Consider the following 23,219-nt stretch of genomic DNA (forward strand, 5'->3'; position numbering starts at 1 on the left):
CTCCCAGTGTGGGATAGGAGCAGTCTTTGAACAGATTAAAAACAGCTAAGAAGGGGTTAAAAGCAACTCTGTCTCTGCCATGGGGATTTTTACAAGGCACACTACAAGCAAACAAAAGGGAAGTGAAAGAAGAAAAATCACGTTACAGCGGGACGGGAGAGAAGAAAGAGATCCTCGATTATTTAGAAGAGCTAAGTATTCATTTCGGTTCCCTGAAGTTGCTGAGAAGCCGAGCAGAGTGAGCATGCTGACAAAGTGACTAAGGAGCCCATTCCTCCCTGCCCCGACCACCACGCTCAGCACCCTGTGAGCACAGCTGGCACTGCGATAAGAAACTGCTAAATGCTCCTTACCTGCCCTGCCCTTGATGGCTCTGGCGTTTGCCAAATCTCTTTGCAAAAACCAAATGCAAAAGGGAAGAAGAAGGAGGAGGGGGAAAAAAATAAATAACAACCGACTAAAATAAAGATAAAAGGGGGGAGAAAAAAATAATCAGAAAAAAACCAAAGCACCGAAACACAACAGAGAGACGTTCCTTAAAAGCCAACAGCAACACATAGCAGCTGTTAGCCAAGCAGATCTTCCACGAGATGGAGACTAAAGGCACGTTACGCTTGCCCTGTCAGGGCAGACGGTTTCAGAGACTTCTTAAAAAGACAGCAATTCGAGGTAAAAAAAGGGAAATAAACCAAAACGTATCAGCGCCTTAAAGGTTAACATCCTCTTGCTGAACAACATGCCTTTATCCAACCACATCCTAGAGTAGTTTTTCACAGCTAAGAGGAGGGCCTTGGGATGGTGGAGAGGCTGAGTTGCCCCCTCCCCTCTGCCTTCCCTCTTCTCCACCTCCCCCTCCTATTTTCCTTTTCTTTTTTTTTTCTCTCCCTTCTCTCTCTTATTTTTTTTTTTTTTTGGTTTAGTTTAGTAAATTAATGCAGCAAGAAACTCCCAAGATCTGGCGAGTCCTAGCAGGGGAGAGAGGGCAGAGGGGAAATGAGATGCATTAGGAGGACACTGAGCCACTTTCTTGCTGAGCACAATGGGAGTGCTTCCCAAGAAACTTCCCCTTCGCTCCCCTCCGCTCTAGCCCTGAGCAATGGGACACCTTCCCTACAGGAGCAATAACTTATTCGGGAGGAAAATAGCCCAGGAAGCGGGAACCAACATCAGCCAAACGGCGGGCAGGAAAGCGACACAACCGGGACTGCAGCACGGCTCCACACTGACAAATTCCTCTGGATGTAATTAGGAAGACACCTCGGCTAGCAGCGGAGGCTAAAGCCCTGTGTGGTTGAGGGTCGTCCCCCGGCTCCCATCTTACCCCCACCACCCTGATGGCAAACGTACAACCCCTGCGTCTCCCCTTCTCGCCAGCCTGATGTCCGGAGCGAGATCCCGCTGAAAGGAGATTTCAGAGCGGGAAGCCCTGGTCCTCTGGCCCCGAGAACCACTGCAGTGGCGGGGGCACAGGCGAAGAGAAGAGAGGACAGAAGAAGAGAGAAGCGGAGCGGAGGGACGAGCCAAGGCAGCGCTGGAGCGGAGCCGCCGGTCGCTCCGCAGGCGCCCGCGGAGCGCCGAGCGCCGCCGCTGTCCAGGGTACTGACCGCGCACTGCCGCTGTCCAGGGTACTGACCGCGCACTGCCGCTGTCCAGGGTACTGACCGCGCACTGCCGCTGTCCAGGGCGCTGACCGCGGAGCGCCGCCAGCCGCTTCCCTGCCCAGCCTGCCTCGGGAGGGGCAACTCGCTTCCCCTACCAATTCTCCCCAAGTGCCGGATTACTTTATTGGCCAACCCCACCGGCCCACCCCTCACGGAGTACAAAAAAACAACCAACACCAAACCCAAACAACGACCCAAAGCAACAACGGCGAGAGCTGGAAAAATGTGCAACGTCAACGCACTCGGAGTCTACGTGTGGGAGACGATCGTTTTCTTCAGGTAAGGTTCGGCTTTACGGGAGGAGTGTGCGAACCGCGGGCGCTGCCGGGCTGGCCAGCCCTGCCCGCCCCGAGCTTGGGGCACAGCCTCTAGGCACAGCCTCAGCCTTAGGACGGCGACCTTCCGCCTTACTCGAGCTGCCTTTTCGCCTCCTCTCGGTTCCCCGAGGCTGGCGATCGCACAGCCTCCGGCTCGGGACTTTCCGCGGCTTTGGGAGTTACTCCGTTTAATTAGCACCGCAATCTCGCTAACCGCAGTGCTGAAAACACCGACCCCGGCTGGTTGCAAAGTGACAACTAGTGGCGGCTGGGAATGCTGCACTTGAATTTGCCCGGGTAAATAATCCCACCTCGCCCCCTCCCCGTCCTCAGATTGCAGATTAAGGTGAGTTCCATGGGATGCTTTCACGCCTTAGCTATGTTATCTCAAGAAACTCTGGGACTCCTTTTCAGGGAGGCCCAACCCTGCCTCCTCTGCTTGCTCTGTCTAAAGAGAGTGAAAGCAAAGCAACAATCTCCTTCCTCTCCAACTTCTTTGCCTTTCATGTCGTTTTCAACATTCTTTCCTTGCAGAATCTGAGTGAAAGCCAAAGGGGATGGGAGGAGCTTTATTTCAATTGTATCCATTGCCACGTAGCTGTGTCTTGACTCTGCTTCAGCTAGGTTCAGTTTCTCATTAAGGCTGAGCTAGGAGAAGGAACAGTTTCAGGACTTGAAGAATTGTTTCTGGTTGATCTCTCTGTGCAGTGCTTTTACTAAATGGACAACAACAACAACAAAACCCCCAATAAATATTGGAAGCAGCAGCTCTTCTGCATTTGCATGAACAATGCAGCCTGCTGTGGCAAGGAATAGATGAAATACAAACCCCAACAAACCTCCTTTCATGACCTGAACTTGCTTTGGTTGCATGGCTCATGCAGAAGCATTTCTCTGTTTTTACTGAAGTCTCATCCAGGAGTTTACTGTGAAAGGACAGACATTAATTACCTCTACATCACTGGTATAATACTTACCATTTTCAAATCACAGCAGCAGACCTAGTGATGCTAGCCAGACTTTCCTAGCTAGTGGTCTCTTCCCTTTTATACACTAGAGTCTTTCCAGGCATAAAAATTGGGATATCCCCCCCTTTTTTTTCTGTCATTCTGCAGAAAAATCAAAGACAGCAGGATTTGTAACATGCACTCAAAGCATTTGACATGTCTCTGTTAGGTAACTCAAGAAAGAAGCTCTAGAAATAATTAAAACCACCCCATACTCCAGAGCAATGCTGACCACCCAATACTTCAGAGCCAGCCTTTCTCATCTGCTTTAGTCACAAGTATGTGGCAGCACTGCACAAAACAGAGGAGTGGACTAACAGAAAGCATATGTACGTGCACCAAACTCTTTAGATAAACAATACTGAAGCAGAGAGATAAAACATTCCAAGATTAAATGCCACAAATGCTCTGGAATGATGGCCATAAATCACCTAGAAAGCCAAAAAAAAAGGAATTAATTTAAAGAGCATTTCCAGGGTAGAGCTTCCTACAGCCCTGGCAATAAAGCCCCTAGCCAGCTCTCCTTTCAGCTGCAAGTGAAACTGATAAATGTTTGTCTTGCTGATCCTCTGATGCACACTTTGTACCACACTCCATATGTGAGCACTTGAGGGATGCTCAGCACCCCAGTTAAAGTCCTGGACATTCAAACCTTGGTAAACTGATCCCTTCAGGTTCTAAAGTGAATGTTTATGCTGTTAGATTCAAACCTTGGTAAACTGATCCCTTCAGGTTCTAAACTGGATGTTTATGCTGCTAGAAATCCTCTACAGGTACCTGCATGTGTGCTGTGTATGATGAAGCCAGACTGCATGCAAAAAAGATATTTCTGGAAGTCTGGGGTTCCTGAAATTACCATTTGTGAACACTTCAAAATGCTTTAATCCAAATACAGAGAGATCAAGGCTGAAACCAAATTGGTTTATACACTGCAGTCGTTTCCCAAAGAAGAATAAAAACCATCAGTAACTCCTACTCAGAATTGACTCTAAGCAATGTTTTGGGGTTGGATTATTTGGTTTGGTTTGGGTTTTTTTTTCCTCCCTTCCCACATTATGTTGTGTTCAATTTATTACAGGCCAAAAAAAAATTCTACCAGCCTTTCTGAGCCAGGAATAGCTTTGCTATTTCAGCTTCAGTAAGTGAAGTTTATTCATTAAGAGTCATTCACAACTGTAGCGTGCCACTTGCTCCTGCACACAGTGTTCAGAGCACCCACAAGTTGATAAGCCAACAATCCACGGCAGGAGTAGGCATTGCTTTGTGTGCCAGGGGGTACCACACTTTACCACCAGCCTGTTGAAAATATTCTGCAAAGAGAAGCCATGAAACCAAAGGAATGGAAGGCTCCAAAGGAAAACTAGATCCAGCCAACCTAGGAAATAAGACCAGAGTAGACCTCTTGTCTGACAAAAATGTCCTTCACCAGCCTTTTAAAAAACAAGACCCTGTGGGAGGGAGGAGCAGCTGGTGTGGGAATGTAAACATGGTATTGCCAACATGATCTTTGTTTCTGTTACAGTTGGGGTGTTTTAGAAGGAATGTGCAAGAAGCAGCTCATTCTGACATGCCCTCCTTTATGGGAGAGCATTTGCTACCTGCCTTCTCAGACTGCAGTCACTTGGCTGTGACTAAGACATTTGCTGAGAACCTGGGCAGAGGCAGGGATGGAGACTGGGTTGGAGGGGGAGAGGAAGAGTCTTCTGACAGTCTGCTTGACCAGCCTTGCCTTACACAGCACTATGTAAGGCAAAAATGCTGTTTCCTGAAATTAAACCCAGATTGGACAATATTTACACAGGGACTTCCAGACATCCTGCTTCCATCTGTGGGGACACATGCAAACACTGTCCCAAAGTCTAACCCTGCACACTATGTGTTCCTACTCTCCTTCAGCTGAGCATTACTTGATGCAGAACAAAATGCTACCTCTGCCCTGTGATGATCTTGCCAGGACTTTCTCTGGTACCTCCACATTTTAATAACTGTAGTGGTCCAGAAACACCCCTGCATAAGCCTGGGGGTGCAAGTTGGGAAATACAGTGGTGACTCATTTACCCAACTGGACACTGCCCTGTGAGGCTTTGAAATTGTTTGGGCCTGCTTTTTGTCCTCACTGCACTTCTAGAAGTCAGGAATCAACAGCATGACCTTCACTGAATCAAGATCAGAGTTGGCCCCTCCTGAACAGCAATCTGTCAGCTAGCAGGAGTGAGTCAAGGCTGCTGCTCCAAGTGATTCACAGACTTAATGCTGCTGCCAGCCTCAGACCCTATTGGATTGCTCTGCAATTTTTATTGTCACTCCGGTCAATAACAGAGCTCTTCCATTCCAGTTTTTTGGAAACAATAAGAAGATGCCCATGTGAATGTGAGGCCTCTCCACTTTGTGGAAAGACAGACACTTCTTTCCCAAAACAACCTTGACAAGCCAGTGATTGGAGAGCTGCTGATTTCAGCCCCCTTGGAAATAGAGCAAGGGAAAAAGGCAGGGGAGGGAAAAGGAAAATAATGTGCATGTTATCTCCAAACCTTCTGCTCTAGCTCTGCAGTGCTAGACAGCAGTACAGCAGTACCTGTGAGCAAACTGTCAACCAGACACTCCCAGAGCCACAAGCTAAGCAATGTGGCAGATTATTCTCAGCAGTTATTTTCCTCATGCTAACCAAAATCTACTGGAAGTTGTGCCTTATGACCTGTTGTGTCTCAGCTGGGTCTGTCTGCTCCTCCACGAAACACAAAGGCTTGGACTAGGTGGCTCTAAGGACACTCTTAGCCTGCAACCTGTAATAATCCCTTTAGAGACCCTGCTGAAGGGGTTATGTATTCAAAAATATGTGATGAGGTAGACAATCCTCCCTGGAAACCCTTATAAACATTCAGCAGAGCAAGATTAGGTCTGGTGTCACCTCAGCAGAAGCACACTTCCCTCCATCCAGCCATCCATGACAATTCCCTTGCATTTTAGGCAATTAAGACAAATCAACAGAAAGTACACTAAACGTTTTCTAACACAGTCTATTCTTAACCTTCCTCTCTACACAGCTGTGGTACATCACATGAGTTGCCTCCAGAGACTTTCTTCAAGAACAAGGATTTAGGCATCTTAATTTGCTCCTACTCCCCCATATTCCTCTTCTCCCCTAAAATTCAAGGACAAGAGCTCAGGGGTGTTAATTTGCTCCTACCCCCCTATTCCCCTCCTCCCTTATGTATGAAGTAAATCAGCAGCCAAGGGCCCTCTGACTCCCAATGTCTCAGATTTAATTGCCCAGACTAAAGGCCAAGAAGTTCATTCTGCTGCTGATCAAGTGATTCAAGTCCAAAAAAAAGAAAAGGAAATAGCTTGTAAGCAACAGCAGTTCCCCTGGTCTCAGGCAAACCTTTTCTTTGTTGGCTGGTGAATTTAATTTCACCCAATCCTTGGGAGCTGACCTGGAGAGAAAAAGATCCCAACATCTGAATTAAGGTGTTAATCAATGTCCAAAATTAAATTACCTTGTTATCCCAGCACCAGGCAGTGATCATTCATCACAGCAGAGAAATCTGTTCTCATTTCATCCCAGCATGCAGGTTAAAAGGGCTCCTCCAAACTTCAGTACTGAGAAGAAGAGGTGGTCAGACCACCTAATGAATAGGATTCCTATTTAGGCATGAAAGAAAGACATGGGGGTTAAAAAAAGAGATAGTAAATTATGCTTTAAAATCACAGCATCCAAATCAAACCCACAGCATTTAAATGTGCCAGATCATTTCAATAACCTGGTTTAGGCTGGGTGTTAGGGACAAGTTCTTCATAGAAGGAGAGATTGGCCATTGGGAATGTGCTGCCTGGGGAGGTGGTGGAGTCACCATCACTGGAGGTGTTTAAGAAGAGACAGGATGGAGGTCTTGGTGCCATGGTTTAGTTGATTAGATGGTGTTGGGTGATGGTTGGACTTGATCTCAAAGGTCTTTTCCAACCTGGTCTGGTCTGGTCTATTCTATTCTATTCTATATCCATTCACTGAGTTTCCCTTGCTCCTTTCCTACAACCTGGAGCTTCTCTGGGAACCCCAAAATGACTGGGATCAAGACAACAGACAGGCTGATGATGCATTTTGACTTCTCTCTGGATTATTTGCCTGTACCAGCTCTTGCTGTTGTGCCACATTAAATCAGGCTTTCACTATTTCCAGTAAATTACCCTTTTGCTATCATTACCTTGCATACTTTCTAGTGACCTTTATCCATCAGCAAGAGCACAACAATTTCTAGTCTGATGAAGTGCAGGCACACATGTGCACCTCAGAGCCTTCAAGAAAAAAAGGCTCACCATATTATTTCCCATGCTAAAATTTTCATTCCATCATACCCTCATAGAACAGTTTAGGTTGGATCATCTAGTTCCATTCCCCATCACCATGGGCAGGGACATCTTCCACTAGACCAGGTTGCTCAAGGTTCTATTCAGCCTGGCTTGGACAATTCCAGGGATGGGGCACCCACAACCTCTTTGGGAAGCCTGCTCCAGTGTCTCACCACCCTCACAGGGAAGTATTTTCCTTTTCATAGCTAATCTAAATCTGCTAGTGGTTTGAGTCAATAAAAAACCAACCACCAACAACTTTGGGATAAATGATGGGGAAGGAAGGCAGGGAGGACAGGAAGGCAGGGAGGACAGGAAGGCAGGGAGGACAGGAAGGCAGGGAGGACAGGAAGGCAGGGAGGACAGGAAGGCAGGGAGGACAGGAAGGCAGGGAGGACAGGAAGGCAGGGAGGACAGGAGAAAGAGAGGCAGGCAGGGAGGACAGGAGAAAGAGAGGCAGGCAGGAAGGCAGGCAGGCAGGAAGGAAGGAAGAAAGGAAGAGAGACAGACACAGAGGGAGGGGAAAACAGAAAGAGAAGCAGTTCCTCCTGATACTCCAGTGCAAGATGTTGGGAGGATCATTAGCAGCCATGACCAGACAACTCAACACTAAGTTGTGTGGCTGCTGACTTCTAGACCCTTTTGCACAGCCCAGAAAAAAACAACTTCTGCATCCCACACAGCATAATAAAATCCTGCCAATTCAGCAGGTCAGTCTCCTTTAGAGAGGCAAAAATAATTGTGTGTGTGTCCCCCCAATAATCACCAAATAAATTAATCTCTTGTCACTCTCACCCTTTCCCCAAAGTATCCAAACTGCTTACATTTATGTCTACAAAACCAGAGAAGAGAAACCATTTCCCTGGAGGGGAGGTGGCTTGCATTGGTATTTGTTAGCCAGGATGATTGGTTAGTGTGAAATGGTGTCGTTCCCTTAAGCTCTTGGGAAACTGCTGATTTGCTGTAGATGATCTGGTCCTGGAGGGCTGCAGGCTTTGATCCCACTGGTGCCATAAATCAGCTAACACACCTCCACGCTGCTCCTAAAGCTCTCCCGAGACTTCAAGAGGCTGAGGCGCAGAAGCTGAGAAAAACAGAGCCGTAGTTTTTGTCCTCCCTTGGCAGGGCCAAAGTACAGAGGGGGCCTGCAGAGAACAGAAATAGATAGAGACAGATGCACTCATCACTGACACACACTGAGCACTCCCCATTATGCAGACAATTATTTCATCCACATAATGCACCATGGTAAGCTGCTGATTTGGGGACTGCACCACATCTGGCTGGCACATAGACACAGTTGGCATCCTGTAAATACATCTCTGCTGGATCTAAGTGCCAGCTAAGAAAAGCAAGAGAAATCTTCATTTACCAAGCCCCATGAAGTGGGGATTTTTGAGGCACACACTTTTGCACCTGGTCTCCTTTTGATTCCTCCCTCTTCATCCTTCCATCGTGGCTCACAGCCCACTAGAAGGAAAAATAAAGGGGGTGCGGGGTGTGGAATAAAACTGAAGGCAAAACCTTTGCCGTAGCAGCCATCTAGGGAATTCTCTTGTTTTCATCAGTGTCTCTTTACAGAGCGGGTGAGTGAAGAGGGGAAAAAGCTACCCAGAGGTTGGCAAGAGCACGAGTGTCGCATGCATGGAGCAGCAGGGCTTGCAGTGCAATCAATCATCCCACACGCCGCCTGCAGACGAAAGCTGCTGACAGCAGCTCCCCCCAAGCGCCTGCCCCGCCAGCCATGCCTGGCCCCCACAGCCACTCGCCCAGAACGCAGATCCTGTCTCGTCCCCCCCCCCCCCCCAGCCCCTGCAGACACAGCGATCAATCAATCAATAGCAGCAGAGCTGGGCTCAATGGTGGGGCAGCCTGCTATCGTGTGCCTGGCTCGGCAGCAAAGTTCAGCTGAGCCAGGAATCATACAGAAAAAACCCAACTCAATTCATGGCCTCTCAGCTGTGCCATTTCTCTTCTTTTGTTTGAAGTGGTTATGAAGAGCTAGGGGGTCAAGAGGGAGGGGACAGGCTCTGATCATTTGCACTGTGACAGGACAAGGGGCAATGGATGGAAACTACAGCACAGGAGGTTCCACCTCAACAGGAGGAGGAACTTCTGCACTGTGAGGCTCACAGAGCACTGGAACAGGCTCCCCAGAGGGGTTGTGGAGTCTCCTTCTCTGGAGATTTTCAAGACCCATCTGGGTGTGTTCCTGTAAGACCTGTGCTGGATCCTATGGTCCTGCTCTGGCAGGGGGGTTGGACTTGATGATCTTTGGAGGCTCCTTCTAATTCCTAACATCCTGTGACCCTATGATTTCAGCTGATGCAAGTAGAGGCTTTGTATAAAGACTCAAGCAAAGGTCCCACCTCCTCTCTCTTATGGAGGAGGCATAAAACCTGAAGCACACAAGGGGCTGCTCTTATCAGCACCAGAGAAGAGCAACAAAGTTGGTGAGGGGCTTGGAACACAAGCCCTATGAGGAGAGGCTGAGGGAGCTGGGGTTGTTTAGCCTGGAGAGGAGGAGACTCAGGGGTGACCTTATTGCTCTCTACAACTACCTGAAGGGAGGTTATAGACAGGCAGAAGTTGGTCTCTTCTCCCAGGCAAACAGTACCAGAACAAGAGGACACAGTCTCAGACTGAACCAGGGGAGGTTCAGGCTGGAGGTTAGGAGGAAGTTTTACACAGAGGGAGTGATTGCCCATTGGAATGAGCTGCCCGGGGAGGTGGTGGAGTCACCATCACTGGAGGTGTTCAGGAGGAGACTTGATGGGGTGCTTGGTGCCATGGGTTAGTTGGTTGGGTGGTGTTGGATGATAGGTTGGACACGATGATCTTGAAGGTCTCTTCCAACCTGGTCTATTCTATTCTATTCTATTCAGAAATAAATCCTTAGGTCCAGCTGTCCTTGCTGGTGCCAAGAGCCCCTGTGCAAGATGGGTTGAACTGTACTTACAGCATGTATGTACCACACAGATGACAAATGGGAGCAGGGAAGGGAGATGAACTCCTGGGTGAGGCAGCCTTCTCTTACCTTGTAAGAACTGCAAAGACAGGCCATGGACAAAAAAACAAACCAACAACAAGAAGAAGTGACTTTTCATGGGGTAGCTTTATAGTCTTGCTTCTTGTTCACTCCCAGTGCTCTGGGAGCACTGCTAAGCAGGGCAATAGTTCCTGGCACATCCACACACACAGACATTTCTTTTCCTGCACCACAGCCCCCCAAACTCTGACTTACAAAGCAAACCCTTTGCATCCCACCCCTCCTGCCATGCCATGTGCCTGAGAACTGCAAGCATCTTCCAGCCCCATCCATCACACTCTGACACAGAGCTATGGCTTAGAAATCATCTCCCAGCAGCACAGTTGACAAAGTACAAGCCTCATCAAACACAACCTGTTCTCCTGCACCAACACAGCACTGTCAGGGTTGAAAGGATGGGTTGCTGTTGGGGTTTTCTTTTTCAGGGAGCTGGAGAAACCAAACTCAGAGGGCAGCCAGGGTGGGGAGGCAAAGAGCTTGCCTGGGCAGGGGACCCAGAGCTTAGCCATTTGTTTCATTAGAGCTGGTGAATAAATTGCTACATCACACCAGGAATCATAGACAGCACAGAGGGGACATTCATCTCCAGCAGGGTATTTGTGTTGCAATGCCAACAGCTAATTAGCCCAGAAAAAAAAAGTCAAAATGAGCTCTCTTACCACAGAACTCATTTCACACAGTACAGAACTGCCCAGTTCTGGGGCCCTCAGTTGAAGAAAGACAGTGAGCTACTTGAAAGAGTCCAGCACAGAGCCATGAGGATGATTAAGGGAATGGAGCATCTCCCGTACAAGGAGAGACTGAGGGAGCTGAGGGCTCTTTAGCTTGGAGAGGAGGAGACTGAGAGGTGACCTCATCAATGTTCAGAGATATGTAAAGGGTGAGTCCTGAGAGGCTGGAGCCAGGCTCTGCTCGGTGGTGCCCAGTGACAGCACAAGGGGCAGCGGTGGAAGTTGAGCCATGGGAAGTTTCATCTAAATAGGAGGAAATTTTTTTTCCCTGTGAGGGTGACAGAGCACTGGAACAGACTGCCCAGGGAGGCTGTGGAGTCTCCCTCTCTGGAGATATCCAAAACCTACCTGGATGAGTTCCTGTGTGATCTGGTGTAGGTGCTCCTGCTCTGGCAGGGGGTTGGACTGGATGAGCTTTCGAGGTCCCTTCCAGTCCCTGAAATTCTGTGATTCTGTGAAAACACTCAGGTCAGCAAGCCCCAGGTGTAGAATAGAATAGAATAGACCAGACCTTCACCTTCCAGATTATTGAGTCCAACCTACCATCCAACACCATCTGATCAACTAAACCGTGGCACCAAGCACCCCATCCAGGTTCTTCCTAAACACCTCCAGTGATGGTGACTCCACCACCTCCCTGGGCAGCACATTCCAGTGGCCAATCTCTCTTTCTGGGAAGAATTTCTTCCTAACATCCAGCCTAAACCTCCCCTGGCACAGCTTGAGACTGTGTCCTCTTGTTCTGGTGCTGCTTGCCTGGGAGAAGAGACCAACCCCCACCTGACTACAAAACCCCTTCAGGTAGTTGTAGAGAGCAATGAGGTCTCCCCTGAGCTTCCTCTTCTCCAGGCTAAGCAACCCCATATGAGCCCCACGATTTTTGAGGGGGTAGGTTATGCCTATTAGCTCAGGAAAGCTTTTTGCCCCTTCCTCCCAAAGGATCTGAAGCAAAACATTTCAGAAGCTGAAACCCCTCCACCGCTCCGCACCCCTGGGTGTTTTATCTCTTTTGATCTCTCTCTTCATACCACCTCTGAAAAAACAAAGAGAAAAACGAAAAAATGAAGGGAGAAAGAGGCAAACAGTTAGAATATTCTTAGCCAACCTTAATGAGCATCATAAATCCTTAAACTAAGGCTAATTTTTCCCCCCCTGAAAGCTGCCCTGGGAAGCTATTTGAACGGCTGACGCCGCCGCGCCCGAGCGAGCGACTGCGGAGCTATAGATAGCAGAGCGCCGGTGATTGCTCGTAACGCTCTGACACTCGTCTGGGCTGCGATCTAAAAACCCCTTCTGACGTCAATTGAGGTTCCCACCAACAGCTCTCTCTGTCCAAACGCTAAGTCAGAAGCACATCAGTGAAGAGATCACTGCAAAGCCTTTGTCTTGTAAAGATGTTTCCCCCCCGCCCCTTTATTTACTGCGTTCATGCCTAACTTTAAACACCTGACTGGCAACCCCCCCTGACTTTAAAGGGAATATTCAGTGTGTCTGAAGCTTTTGTCTTTGCAGGGGTTTCTTTTCTTCCCCTTTGTTTGGTTTTTCAACAACAACAACCAACCCCTCATACACACAATGATGGCTTTGCTTTTTAAAGACAACAAACTTCAGTATCTGCAGCTGCAAGAGTCAGCGGCTGGGGTTTTTGCTAGGGGGGGTGTTTCTTTTCACAAGTGATTAAAACCTGATGGTTGACTTGTGCTTCCCTGTTGTTTGAGTTATGTTTCCAAACCTGTCTCAGCAGCTTAGCATCATAACGTCTCCAGGAAGCCACAATTTGTGCTCCAGGAGCTGCAGATGTTTCTGGAAGAGGCATTGGTTGAGAATGTCACTGGAGAATGTATCATAGTATCAGTCAGGGGTGGAAGGGACCACAAGGATCATCTAGTTCCAACCCCCCTACCATGGGCAGGACAACCACACTAGATCAGGCTGGACAGAGCCTCATCCAGCCTGCTCTTAAACATCTCCAGGGATGAGGCCCCAACCACCTCCCTGGACAACCCATTCCAGTGCTTCACCACTCTCATGGGGAAGAACTTCCTCCTCACCTCCAGCCTGAATCTCCTCACCTCCAGCTTCATTCCATTCCCCCTAGTCCTATCACTACCTGAGATCCTGAGCAGTCCCTCCCCAGCCTTCTTGTAGCCCCCTTCAGATACTGGAAAGCGACAATTAGGTCACCTTGGAGCCTTCTCTTCTCCAGACTGAACAGCCCCAACTCCTTCAGTCTGTCCTCACAGGAGAGGTGCTCCAGCCCTCTGATCATCCTCGTGGCCCTGTGTCTGTGGCTCAAAGCTGAGTTGAAGCCATTATTTTCTCTTTTAATATGCAGCAAGCAGGAGTGACCACAGGACACAGGAGGGTTTGAACAGCAGTCCTTGTAAGAGCAGGGACCTTCCATGCAGCTGGGCACTAGTCCCCTGCAATTCGTCGCTCTACCTGTGCTCTTCCCACAGCGTGCAGAACTCTCCTTCTTCCCCAGCTCAAGATCCAGCCATTTATTATTCCCTTATTGCTCTGTCCAGGCAGTGTCAGCAATTGTTCCAAGTGCTGGTGTCTTTCCACAGAGTTAATCAGTGTAATTGGGATGTTTTATGGCTCTGGACAGGGTGTTTTGCCATATGGCGTAGGAGCCACGGGCTGCAGGAACGTGGCAGTGGAACACGGAGACATCAGAATACTGCAGTCTGAAGAAGAGGCTTTTCTCACTCCAGCAAAGTTGCAGCTTTCCTAGGATGGGGATAATAACAGAGGGTTAATTCTCTGAGGCCCATGGAAAAGTGCCTCCCAGATCCTCTCCTCCTGTGCAGCCACAGGAAGTAGCAGTAAGCTGTGCTGTGCGGGGCCTTTGAGAACGCTTCGTGATCCTTTGGGTTTAAACTTTAACTGATTACATCCTGTGACTACTGCAATGCAGCTGCTTCTGGTGCAAAAGGTAGAACTGGTTTACACAGCTCACAGCAGCAGAGCACAAGCCTCCAGGACAGGCAGCAACATTTAACAAGCCTACTTTTTCTTCCCTGTCCCCCTCCTCCGGCCGTGAAGGGCAGCTTATTGCCCATCTCTTTCTCAGTCAAGTCTCCTTCTCCCAGGTTCTCAAATCCCCTGTTTCACCTCTCACTGTACAAGCCTGTTTTCCAATCCCACCCCAACATCCAGCTCTGCTCCACATCTCTGCTGCAGAAGCTCACAGCTGACCGAAGGAAAAGAGCCAGCTCCCAATTTCCTTCCCACCTTTGAGCACCCAACTGTGCAAATTCCCCCCTTGTAGCACACCCCACATCCACACTGCAGGAACTGCAATTTGCCAGCAGTTGAGCATGACCACATGGATTGCAATCAGTGCTGTGCAACCAGCACATCTCAGAGCCCCTTTTCCCCTGCACCATGCCAGGCCAAACATACAGCATTGGGGATCTGCTTCTCCCCACACATATCCCCCTTCTGCTTTTATCCTGCCCACCTCTACTGCACTGCTGCAGGCCAGGAATTCAGACATTTGACAAAGAAAAACATGTAGACAATGAGTTTCATCCTTCTTAATTGAATTGCATATCAATATTGATTGTGCTATTCATTTTGATAGCAAATCTAATCATTCACCAAAAAAAAAGCCTGCTTGCATTCTCTGCCAAGCCTCCCCAGGCTAGCATCTGGCAGCATTTCCCTCCAGATAACATGCTGATGTGCAGTCAGAAAGCACAGACTGGGTACAGAGTTTAGGGCTGCCCCTTTTCCTTTGTCTTTCCTCCCTCTCTCCAGCTGCTGACAACAACATGGAGCCAGGCAGCCCCAGCATCAGCAGAGTCTGAACACAGGCTGGGCTTTGCTGAGCTCTAGTCTCTGTTCAGGGGCTCCTGTGCCCAAAAGCATTGTCTCAGAGACCATAGGAGACGGTTCAGGAAGAGCAGAGGGAGAGATACCCTGAGCAACACTAGTTGATCTAACACTAGTTGATCTGCTGGAGGGTAGAGAGGCTCTGCAGAGGGACCTTGAGAGGCTGGACAGATGGGCAGAATCCAAGGGCAGGAGATTGAACACATCCAAGTGCCAGGTTCTGCACATTGGCCACAACAACCCCATGCAGTGCTACAGGCTGGGGTCAGAGTGGCTGGAGAGCAGCCAAGCAGAGAGGGACCTGGGGGTGCTGGTCGATGGTAGGCTGAACATGAGCCTGCAGTGTGCCCAGGCAGCCAAGAGGGCCAATGGCATCCTGGCCTGCATCAGGAACAGTGTGGCCAGCAGGAGCAGGGAGGTCATTCTGCCCCTGTACACTGCACTGGTTAGGCCACACCTCGAGTACTGTGTCCAGTTCTGGGCCCCTCAGTTTAGGAAGGAGGTTGACTTGCTAGAACGAGTCCAGAGAAGGGCAACAAAGTTGGTGAGGGGTTTGGAACACAGCCCTGTGAGGAGAGGCTGAGGGAGCTGGGGTTGCTTAGCCTGGAGAAGAGGAGGCTCAGGGGTGACCTCATTGCTGTCTACAACTACCTGAAGAGAGGTTGTAGCCAGGTAGGGGTTGGTCTCTTCTCCCAGGCAACCAGCACCAGAACAAGAGGACACAGTCTCAGGCTGCACCAGGGGAGGTTTAGGCTGGAGGTTAGGAGGAAGTTTTACACAGAGAGAGTGATTGCCCATTGGAATGGGCTGCCCGGGGAGGTGGTGGAGTCACCATCACTGGAGGTGTTCAGGAGGAGACTTGACAGGGTGCTTGGTTACATGGTTTAGTTGGTTGAGTGGTGTTGAATGATAGGTTGGACACGATGATCTTGACGGTCTCTTCCAACCTGCTCTGGTCTATTCTATTCCATTTTATTCCATTCTACTCCATTCCATTCTACCATGGACAGCACTGTGCCTTTCTGTGCCCAACCAGCCTCTGTGACTGTGACTCCTCCAGCCTGCTGGAGTCACTAAACTAACCTGATGAATTCTCCTGTGTCCCCAGGACCCCACACTGCTCTAGACTGGCTTTGAAAGGTATCAGGGAAAACAGTTACAGTGGTCACCTCAGAGGCCTGATGGATAATCCTCCCCCCTGGGATACCTGCTGACAGAACACATCACACTGAAGGACAAATGTCACCTGAACTCTGCTCCCAACACATCATGGAATCAATAAGGTTGGAAAAGACCTCAGAGATCATCAAGCCCAACCTATTACCTAATACCTAACACCTCATAACAACCAAACCATGGCTCCAAGTGTCACATCCAATCCCTTTTTGAACACCTCCAGGGACAGGGACCCCACCACCTCCCTGGGCAGCACATCCCAATGGCCAATCTCTCTTTCTGTGAAGAACTTTCTCCTCACCTCCAGCCTAAACCTCCCCTGGCACAGCTTGAGACTTTGTCCTCTTGTTCTGGTGCTGGTTGCCTGGGAGAAGAGACCAACCCTCACCTGGCTACAACCTCCTTGCAGGTGGTTGCAGAAAGCTTCCTGGCTTGTATTGTTTCAAAACTAAACCAACCACTTCAGAAGCCTTTGCTGAGCAGCACTGAGCCAGGGGAAATAGTATCATAGTATCAGTCAGGGTTGGAAGGGACCACAAGGATCATCTAGTTCCAACCCCCTGCCATGGGCAGGGACACCCCACATTAGATCAGGCTGGCCAGAGCCTCATCCAGCCTGGGCTTAAACATCTCCAGGGACGGGGCCCCAACCACCTCCCTGGACAACCCATTCCAGGGCTTCACCACTCTCATGGGGAAGAACCTCCTCCTCACCTCCAGCCTGAATCTCCCCACCTCCAGCTTCATTCCATTCCCCCTAGTCCTATCACTACCTGAGATCCTGAGAAGTCCCTCCCCAGCCTTCCTGTAGGCCCCTTCAGATCCTGGAAGGCCACAATTAGGTCACCTCGGAGCCTTCTCTTCTGCAGACTGAACAGCCCCAACTCCTTCAGTCTGTCCTCATAGGAGAGGTGCTCCAGCCCTCTGATCATCCTCCTGACCCTGCTCTGGACATGTTCCAGCACCTCCATATCCCTCTTGTAATAGGGGCTCCAGAACTGGACACAGTACTCCAGGTGGGGTCTCACCAGGGCTGAGCAGAGGTGGAGGATCACCTCCCTTGCCCTGATGGCCACACTTCTCCTGATGCAGCCCAGGATCTGATTGGTTTACTGGGCTGCAAGAGCACATTGAGAGCTCATGTTGAGCTTCTCCTCCACCAGCACCCCCAAGTCTCTCTCCTCAAGGCTGCTTTCCAGCCAGTCCCTGCCCAGCCTGTATTTGTGCCTGGGATTTCCTCGACCCAGATGCAGGACCCTGCACTTGTTCTTGTTGAACCTCCTGAGGTTGGCTTGTGCCCACCTCTCCAGCCTGTCAAGGTCCCTCTGGATGGCCTCCCTTCCCTCCAGCTGTCTGCTGCACCACACAGCTTGGTGTCATCAGCAAACTTGCTGAGGGTGCACTCAGTGCCACTGTCCATGGCACCCACAAAGATGTTGAACAAGCCTGGTCCCAGGACTGATCCCTGAGGGACTCTGCTTGTCCCTGGCCTACCCTGGGACATGGACCCATGGACAGCCACTCTTTGGGTGTGGCCATCAGGCCAGTTCCCTATCCATCTAGTGGTCACCCATCAAACCCATGTTCAGGTACCTTCTGTTTCCCCAGCCTGTAGAGAGCCCAGCCAGAGGAACAAACCCAGGGCTGTTCTCTGGAGCCACTGAGGTTGCACCAGTTTATCTTGGGAGGGACCTGAGCCTTCCACACTTTGCAGAGGGAGTTTTCCTCTGCAAAAGACTTCTTTTGCAGCAGTTTGTGTTTCTGCTGCCAGCCACTATTTATGTGTTTGGGTTTTTTTTTTTCTCCCTCTCAGAATTAATGATTAACAATTAAATTGTTTGACAAGGGAAGAGAGGTCCCATGCTAATTAAATTCCTTCATCTCTCTTCTTTGCAAAGAAAAAAACAATCAAATGGCTATTTCTCAGGCTCAGCATTTGACCAGAGCAGGGCAGTCTGGGATGTGGGACTTAATTAAATGGAGAACCACAGGCACAGGCAAAACAAAAAGAGAGTGAAGCATGAAAACACCGCACAAGGAGCATGCAAATGTGGGGAGGAGGTGACAGTGGCCAAGGGGAGGTGAAAATGGCCAGCTGGGGGGCTGGGAATGGGGCATACTGATACAGGCAGACTGCAGAAGAGCTGCTTCCCACACCAGTTGATTTTTTATAAGAATCTATCACAGAATCATCATAGAAACACAGAATCCAGCAGGTTGGAAGAGACCTCCAAGATCACCCAGCCCAGCCTATCACCCAGCCCTATCCAATCAACCAGGTTGGAAGAGACCTCCAAGATCACCCAGTCCAACCTATCACCCAGCCCTATCCAATCAACCAGGTTGCAAGAGACCTCCAAGATCACCCAGTCCAACCTATCACCCAGCCCTATCCAACCAACCAGACCATGGCACTCAGTGCCTCATCCAGGCTTTTCTTGAAGATCTTCAGGACTCCATCACCTCCCTGGGCAGCACATCCCAATGGCAAATCACTCTCTCTATGAAGTACTTCTTCCTAACATCCAGCCTGAACCTTCCCTGATGCAGCTTGAGACTGTGTCCTCTTGTTCTGGTGCTGGTTGCCTGGGAGAAGAGACCAACCCCCACCTGGCTACAACCTCTCTTCAGGTAGTTGTAAAGAGCAAGAAGGTCTCCCCTGAGCCTCCTCTTCTCCAGGCTAAGCAACCCCAGCTCCCTCAGCCTCTCCTCACAGGGCTGTGCTCCAGACCCCTCACCAGTTTCATTGCCCTTCTCTGGACACATTCCAGTACCTCAACATATCTCTTGAATCAAGGAGCCCAGAACTGGACACAGGACTCAAGGTGTGGCCTGACCAGTGCTGAATACAGGGGAGGAATAACCTCCCTTGTCCTGCTGGCCACACTATTCCTGATGCAGGCCAGGATGCCCTTGGCCTTCTTGGCCACCTGGGGATATGTGTAGGTGAGCAAAATAATGCAGAGAGAGGAAACAGAGCCTGTGTTGGCTGGGAGAGATCAGTGATAGGTGTCCTGACTGCCCCATCCTGAGCAACTGGGCTGTTCATCTCCACCAGCTTTCACCTTCACATGCCTGCTAGTGGGCTGGAGCTCCCAAGGGTGTCTGCTGGTGTCTGCTTACACACCAGCAACAATATCACAGAAGATTATGCTAGTTCATCGACCCTCTGAAGGGATCCTCTCTGTTGTTGTTGCTGTGATGATTGCCTGATGGCACTTTCTCAGCCAGATTCACTGGGGATTACACCAGTGTAAATAAGATAAGCTGCTGTCTGGCTGCTATTAAAATGCACCAAGCAGCTCTCTGCTCAGCCAGTGCTCTTGCACCAATGCAGACTACATCCACCCTGGTTTTCTAACATCTTCTACCTCCTTTTTGTTTATCCAGAGAATAGATTTTTGTCTCTGACCACCACAAAAACCCCACCCTGGATTTCCAGTTCTCTTCTAGCATCACTAAGTCTCAAGTCACTTGGCAGATTCCCTCTCCCTGGCTCTGCTGAGCCAGGAGGTTGACAGTTCCATGGGACTTCCAAGGGTGCTTGTGTAAGATCTGAGGAGTGGAGGAAACCCCAGAAAGCTCCCAAGGCAGCACTGGTCGAGACAGATCTGGCAGAGAGCAGAAGGTGAGAGTGGGTTTGGGCTACTGTGTGAGCTAAATTGCCATGGCAAAGCTCAGTTGTCACAATCAGAGTGAATGGTCCAGGGTTGTGATAGAATAGAATAGAATAGAATAGAATAGAATAGAATAGAATAGAATAGAATAGAATAGAATAGAATAGAATAGAATAGAATAGAATAGAATAGAATAGAATAGACCAGACCAGGTTGGAAGAGACCTTCAAGATCATCGTGTCCAACCTATCATCCAACACCACCTAAACAACTAACCCATGCAACCAAGCACCCTGTCAATTCTCCTCCTAAACACCTCCAGTGATGGTGACTCCACCACATCCCCAGGCAGCCCATTCCAATGGGCAATCACTCTCTCTGTTAAGAATTTCTTCCTAACATCCAGCCTAAACCTCCCCTGGTGCAGCTTGAGACTGTGTCCTCTTGTTCTGGTGCTGGTTGCCTGGGAGAAGAGACCAACCCCCACCTGGCTACAACCTCTCTTCAGGTAGTTGTAAAGAGCAAGAAGGTCTCCCCTGAGCCTCCTCTTCTCCAGGCTAAGCAACCCCAGCTCGCTCAGCCTCTCCTCACAGGGCTGTGCTCCAACCCCTCCCCCCCCAGCTTTGTTGCCCTTCTCTGGACACCTTCCAGCAACTCAACATCTTTCCTAAACTGAGGAGCCCAGAACTGGACACAGGACTCAAGGTGTGGCCTAACCAGGGCAGAGTACAGAGGCACAATGACTTCCCTGCTCCTGCTGACCACACTGTTCCTGATGCAGGCCAGGATGCCATTGGCCTTCTTGGCCACCTGGACACACTGCTGGCTCATGTTCAGCCAGCTGTCAACCAGGACCCCCAGGTCCCTTTCTGCCTGGCTGCTCTGTTGATTAGAAGGTGTTGGGTGATAGGTTGGACTTGATGATTTCGAAGGTCTTTTCCAACCTGGCTGAGTCTGTATTCTGTATTCTGAACCCAAAACATGTTGGCTTGGCATAATTTCTTAGAGCAGAGATGGGGATGAGACAAGAAATGACATGTGGCTGGAGTGAAAGGTGGATTCACCCCTGGTGAGATCACCTCCAAGCATTAGCATGCACCAGGCAGCCCAGGGAAGTGTGGGAGTGGGTTGTGAGTGTATAAAGCATGAATGAAACCCTAGTTTCAGACTCCCACTGGAAGAGATTTAGACTTTACCTCCCCTCTTTATTGTAGAGCTGGAACAATTCTGAACAGTTAAAAATCTTGCCATCAGAGAACCCCAAGACAGCTGCAGCTTGAGAAAGAAGCCAGGCTGCAATTATGAGGTTGGAGGACTGAAAACCAAGGCTTGGCAAGCCATCACTGCTCACACAAGAGGAGAGTCAACACAATGCAGGCTCCTGATCTTGGAATTACAGCATCCTAAGCCCTTTTGAATCCCATCCATTTTTAATGTCCCAGGGAGCTCAGCTCAAAATGCTCTTGTCAAGGCCTTGTGTAGATAATGTTTGTGTCTTTGGAGTCTCAGCTCAGACTCATGTTTTATGAGCAGGCCTTTGAGAGCAGGGTCACATTCATGCCACACATAGTAACCATCCCCAGATTCTTCTTGACAGATCACAGAACCACAGAACATTAGGAGTTGGAAGGGACCTTGAAAGCTCATCCAGTCCAACCCCCCCTGCCAGGGCAGGATCACCTAGAGTAGGTCACACAGGAACACATCCAGGGAGGTTTGGAGTGTCTCCAGAGGAGGAGACTCCACAATCTCTCTGGGCAGCCTGCTCCAGTGTTTTGTCAGCCTCACAGTGAAAAGGTTTTGCTTGTGTTCCCATGGAACTGTCTATTCTGCAGCTCACACCCAGTGCCCCTTGTCCTAGATCTTATGAGAGCACCTAGCACCACTCTTCTGAAAGACAGCAGCTGGGACCACTGCAGAGGCTCAAGATGATGATAATAATAATAATAATAATAATAATAATAATAATAATAATAATAATAATAATAATAATAATAATAATAATAAACAACCAGGTTGGAAGAGACCTTCAAGATCATCGTGTCCAACCCATCAACCAATCCAACCCACCTAAACAACTAACCCATGGCACCAAGCACCCCATCAAGTCTCCTCCTGAACACCTCCAGTGATGGTGACTCCACCACCTCCCCAGGCAGCCCATTCCAATGGGCAATCACTCTCTCTGTCTAGAACTCCTTCCTAACATCCAACCTAAACCTCCCCTGCTGCAGCTTGAGACTGTGTCCTCTTGTTCTGGTGCTGACTGCCTGGGAGAAGAGACCAACCTCTGCCTGTCTACAACCTCCCTTCATGTAGTTGTAGAGAGCAAGAAGGTCACCCCTGAGCTTCCTCCTCTCCAGGCTAAGCAACCCCAGCTCCCTCAGCCTCTCCTCATAGGGCTGTGTTCCAAACCCCTCCCCAGCTTTGTTGCTCTTCTCTAGACTCATTCCAGCAAGTCAACCTCCTTCCTAAACTGAGGGGCCCAGAACTGGACACAGGAGTCAAGGTGTGGCCTAACCAGTGCAGTGTACAGGGGCAGAATGACTTCCCTGCTCCTGCTGGCCACACTGTTCCTGATGCAGGCCAGGATGCCATTGGCCCTCTTGGCTGCCTGGGCACACTGCAGGCTCATGTTCAGCCTATCATTGACCAGTACCCCCAGGTCCCTCTCTGCCTGGCCACTCTCCAGCCACTCTGACCCTAGCCTGTAGCACTGCATGGGGTTGTTGTGGCCAATGTGCAGAACCCAGCACTTGGATGTGTTCAATCTCCTGCCCTTGGATTCTGCCCATCTGTCCAGCCTGTCAAGATGCAAAACTTCCCAAGACAAGGTCCTCCTGCTCTAAGAGGACTCTGTGGTATCATTTTGTGAGGGCATGCAGCTGAATATCCTGTGCCTGTCATAACCATACTTGGACCTCTCTGCTGCTCTGCTACAGTGGCTTCTCTCAGCTTCCACACCCCTTGGGAGTTCATAGAATGCAGGAGTTTTGCAGAAGGTGAAAGAAGCAGCCTCTCTTCCTGCTGAGCAGCTTTCCTTGGGTTATCACATTTGCACTGAGCCATAGAGCCTGTAGGCTTTGGCTATCCTCAGGCATCTGAATCCACAGGCAGAGACAGCCCTCTCCATGAGCTCATTCCAGGTCACCTATGCATTTGGGATTTGGGGTTGCTTTGGGGAGGTTTGTTGGTTTCAGGTTTGTGGGATTTGGGGTTTTTTTGCTAATCTAGTCCCATTTTCTGACTAGAAAAAGATCTGCTTTCAGGAGAAGCCACACAGCCATAAAGAAGGACTTGAATAATGTCTGTTCCTGTGTTGGAAACCAAACCTCACTGCAAAGTTGAGAAGGAGCACCTAGTAGCAGGGGTTTTGTGCAGATAGAGTCTTCCTGAGTCCAAACCATTACCCTGCAGCAGTCCTTGCAGACTCCCAAAGGGTCAGAAGGCACTTTGCCAGCCTTAGATTTTCAT

General features: G+C 49.6%; 1 protein-coding gene across 2 annotated transcripts in view; it reads left to right on the forward strand.

Moving 5' to 3' along the window:
- The first annotated feature begins 836 nt into the window (after nucleotides 1-836).
- GLRA1 (glycine receptor alpha 1) overlaps nucleotides 837-23,219 on the forward strand; it is a 50,154-nt gene continuing 27,771 nt past the window's right edge. For both annotated transcript variants that reach the window (XM_068148185.1, XM_068148193.1), the window contains exon 1: nucleotides 837-1,940. In XM_068148185.1, coding sequence (XP_068004286.1) covers nucleotides 1,885-1,940 — 56 coding nt within the window. In that variant the 5' untranslated portion in view covers nucleotides 837-1,884. The remainder of the gene's footprint in view (nucleotides 1,941-23,219) is intronic.

This window comes from Melanerpes formicivorus, unplaced genomic scaffold, assembly GCF_026170545.1.
Source record: "Melanerpes formicivorus ecotype bairdi unplaced genomic scaffold, bMelFor1.0.p_v2 SCAF_2, whole genome shotgun sequence".
Classification (NCBI taxonomy): Eukaryota; Metazoa; Chordata; class Aves; order Piciformes; family Picidae; genus Melanerpes; species Melanerpes formicivorus.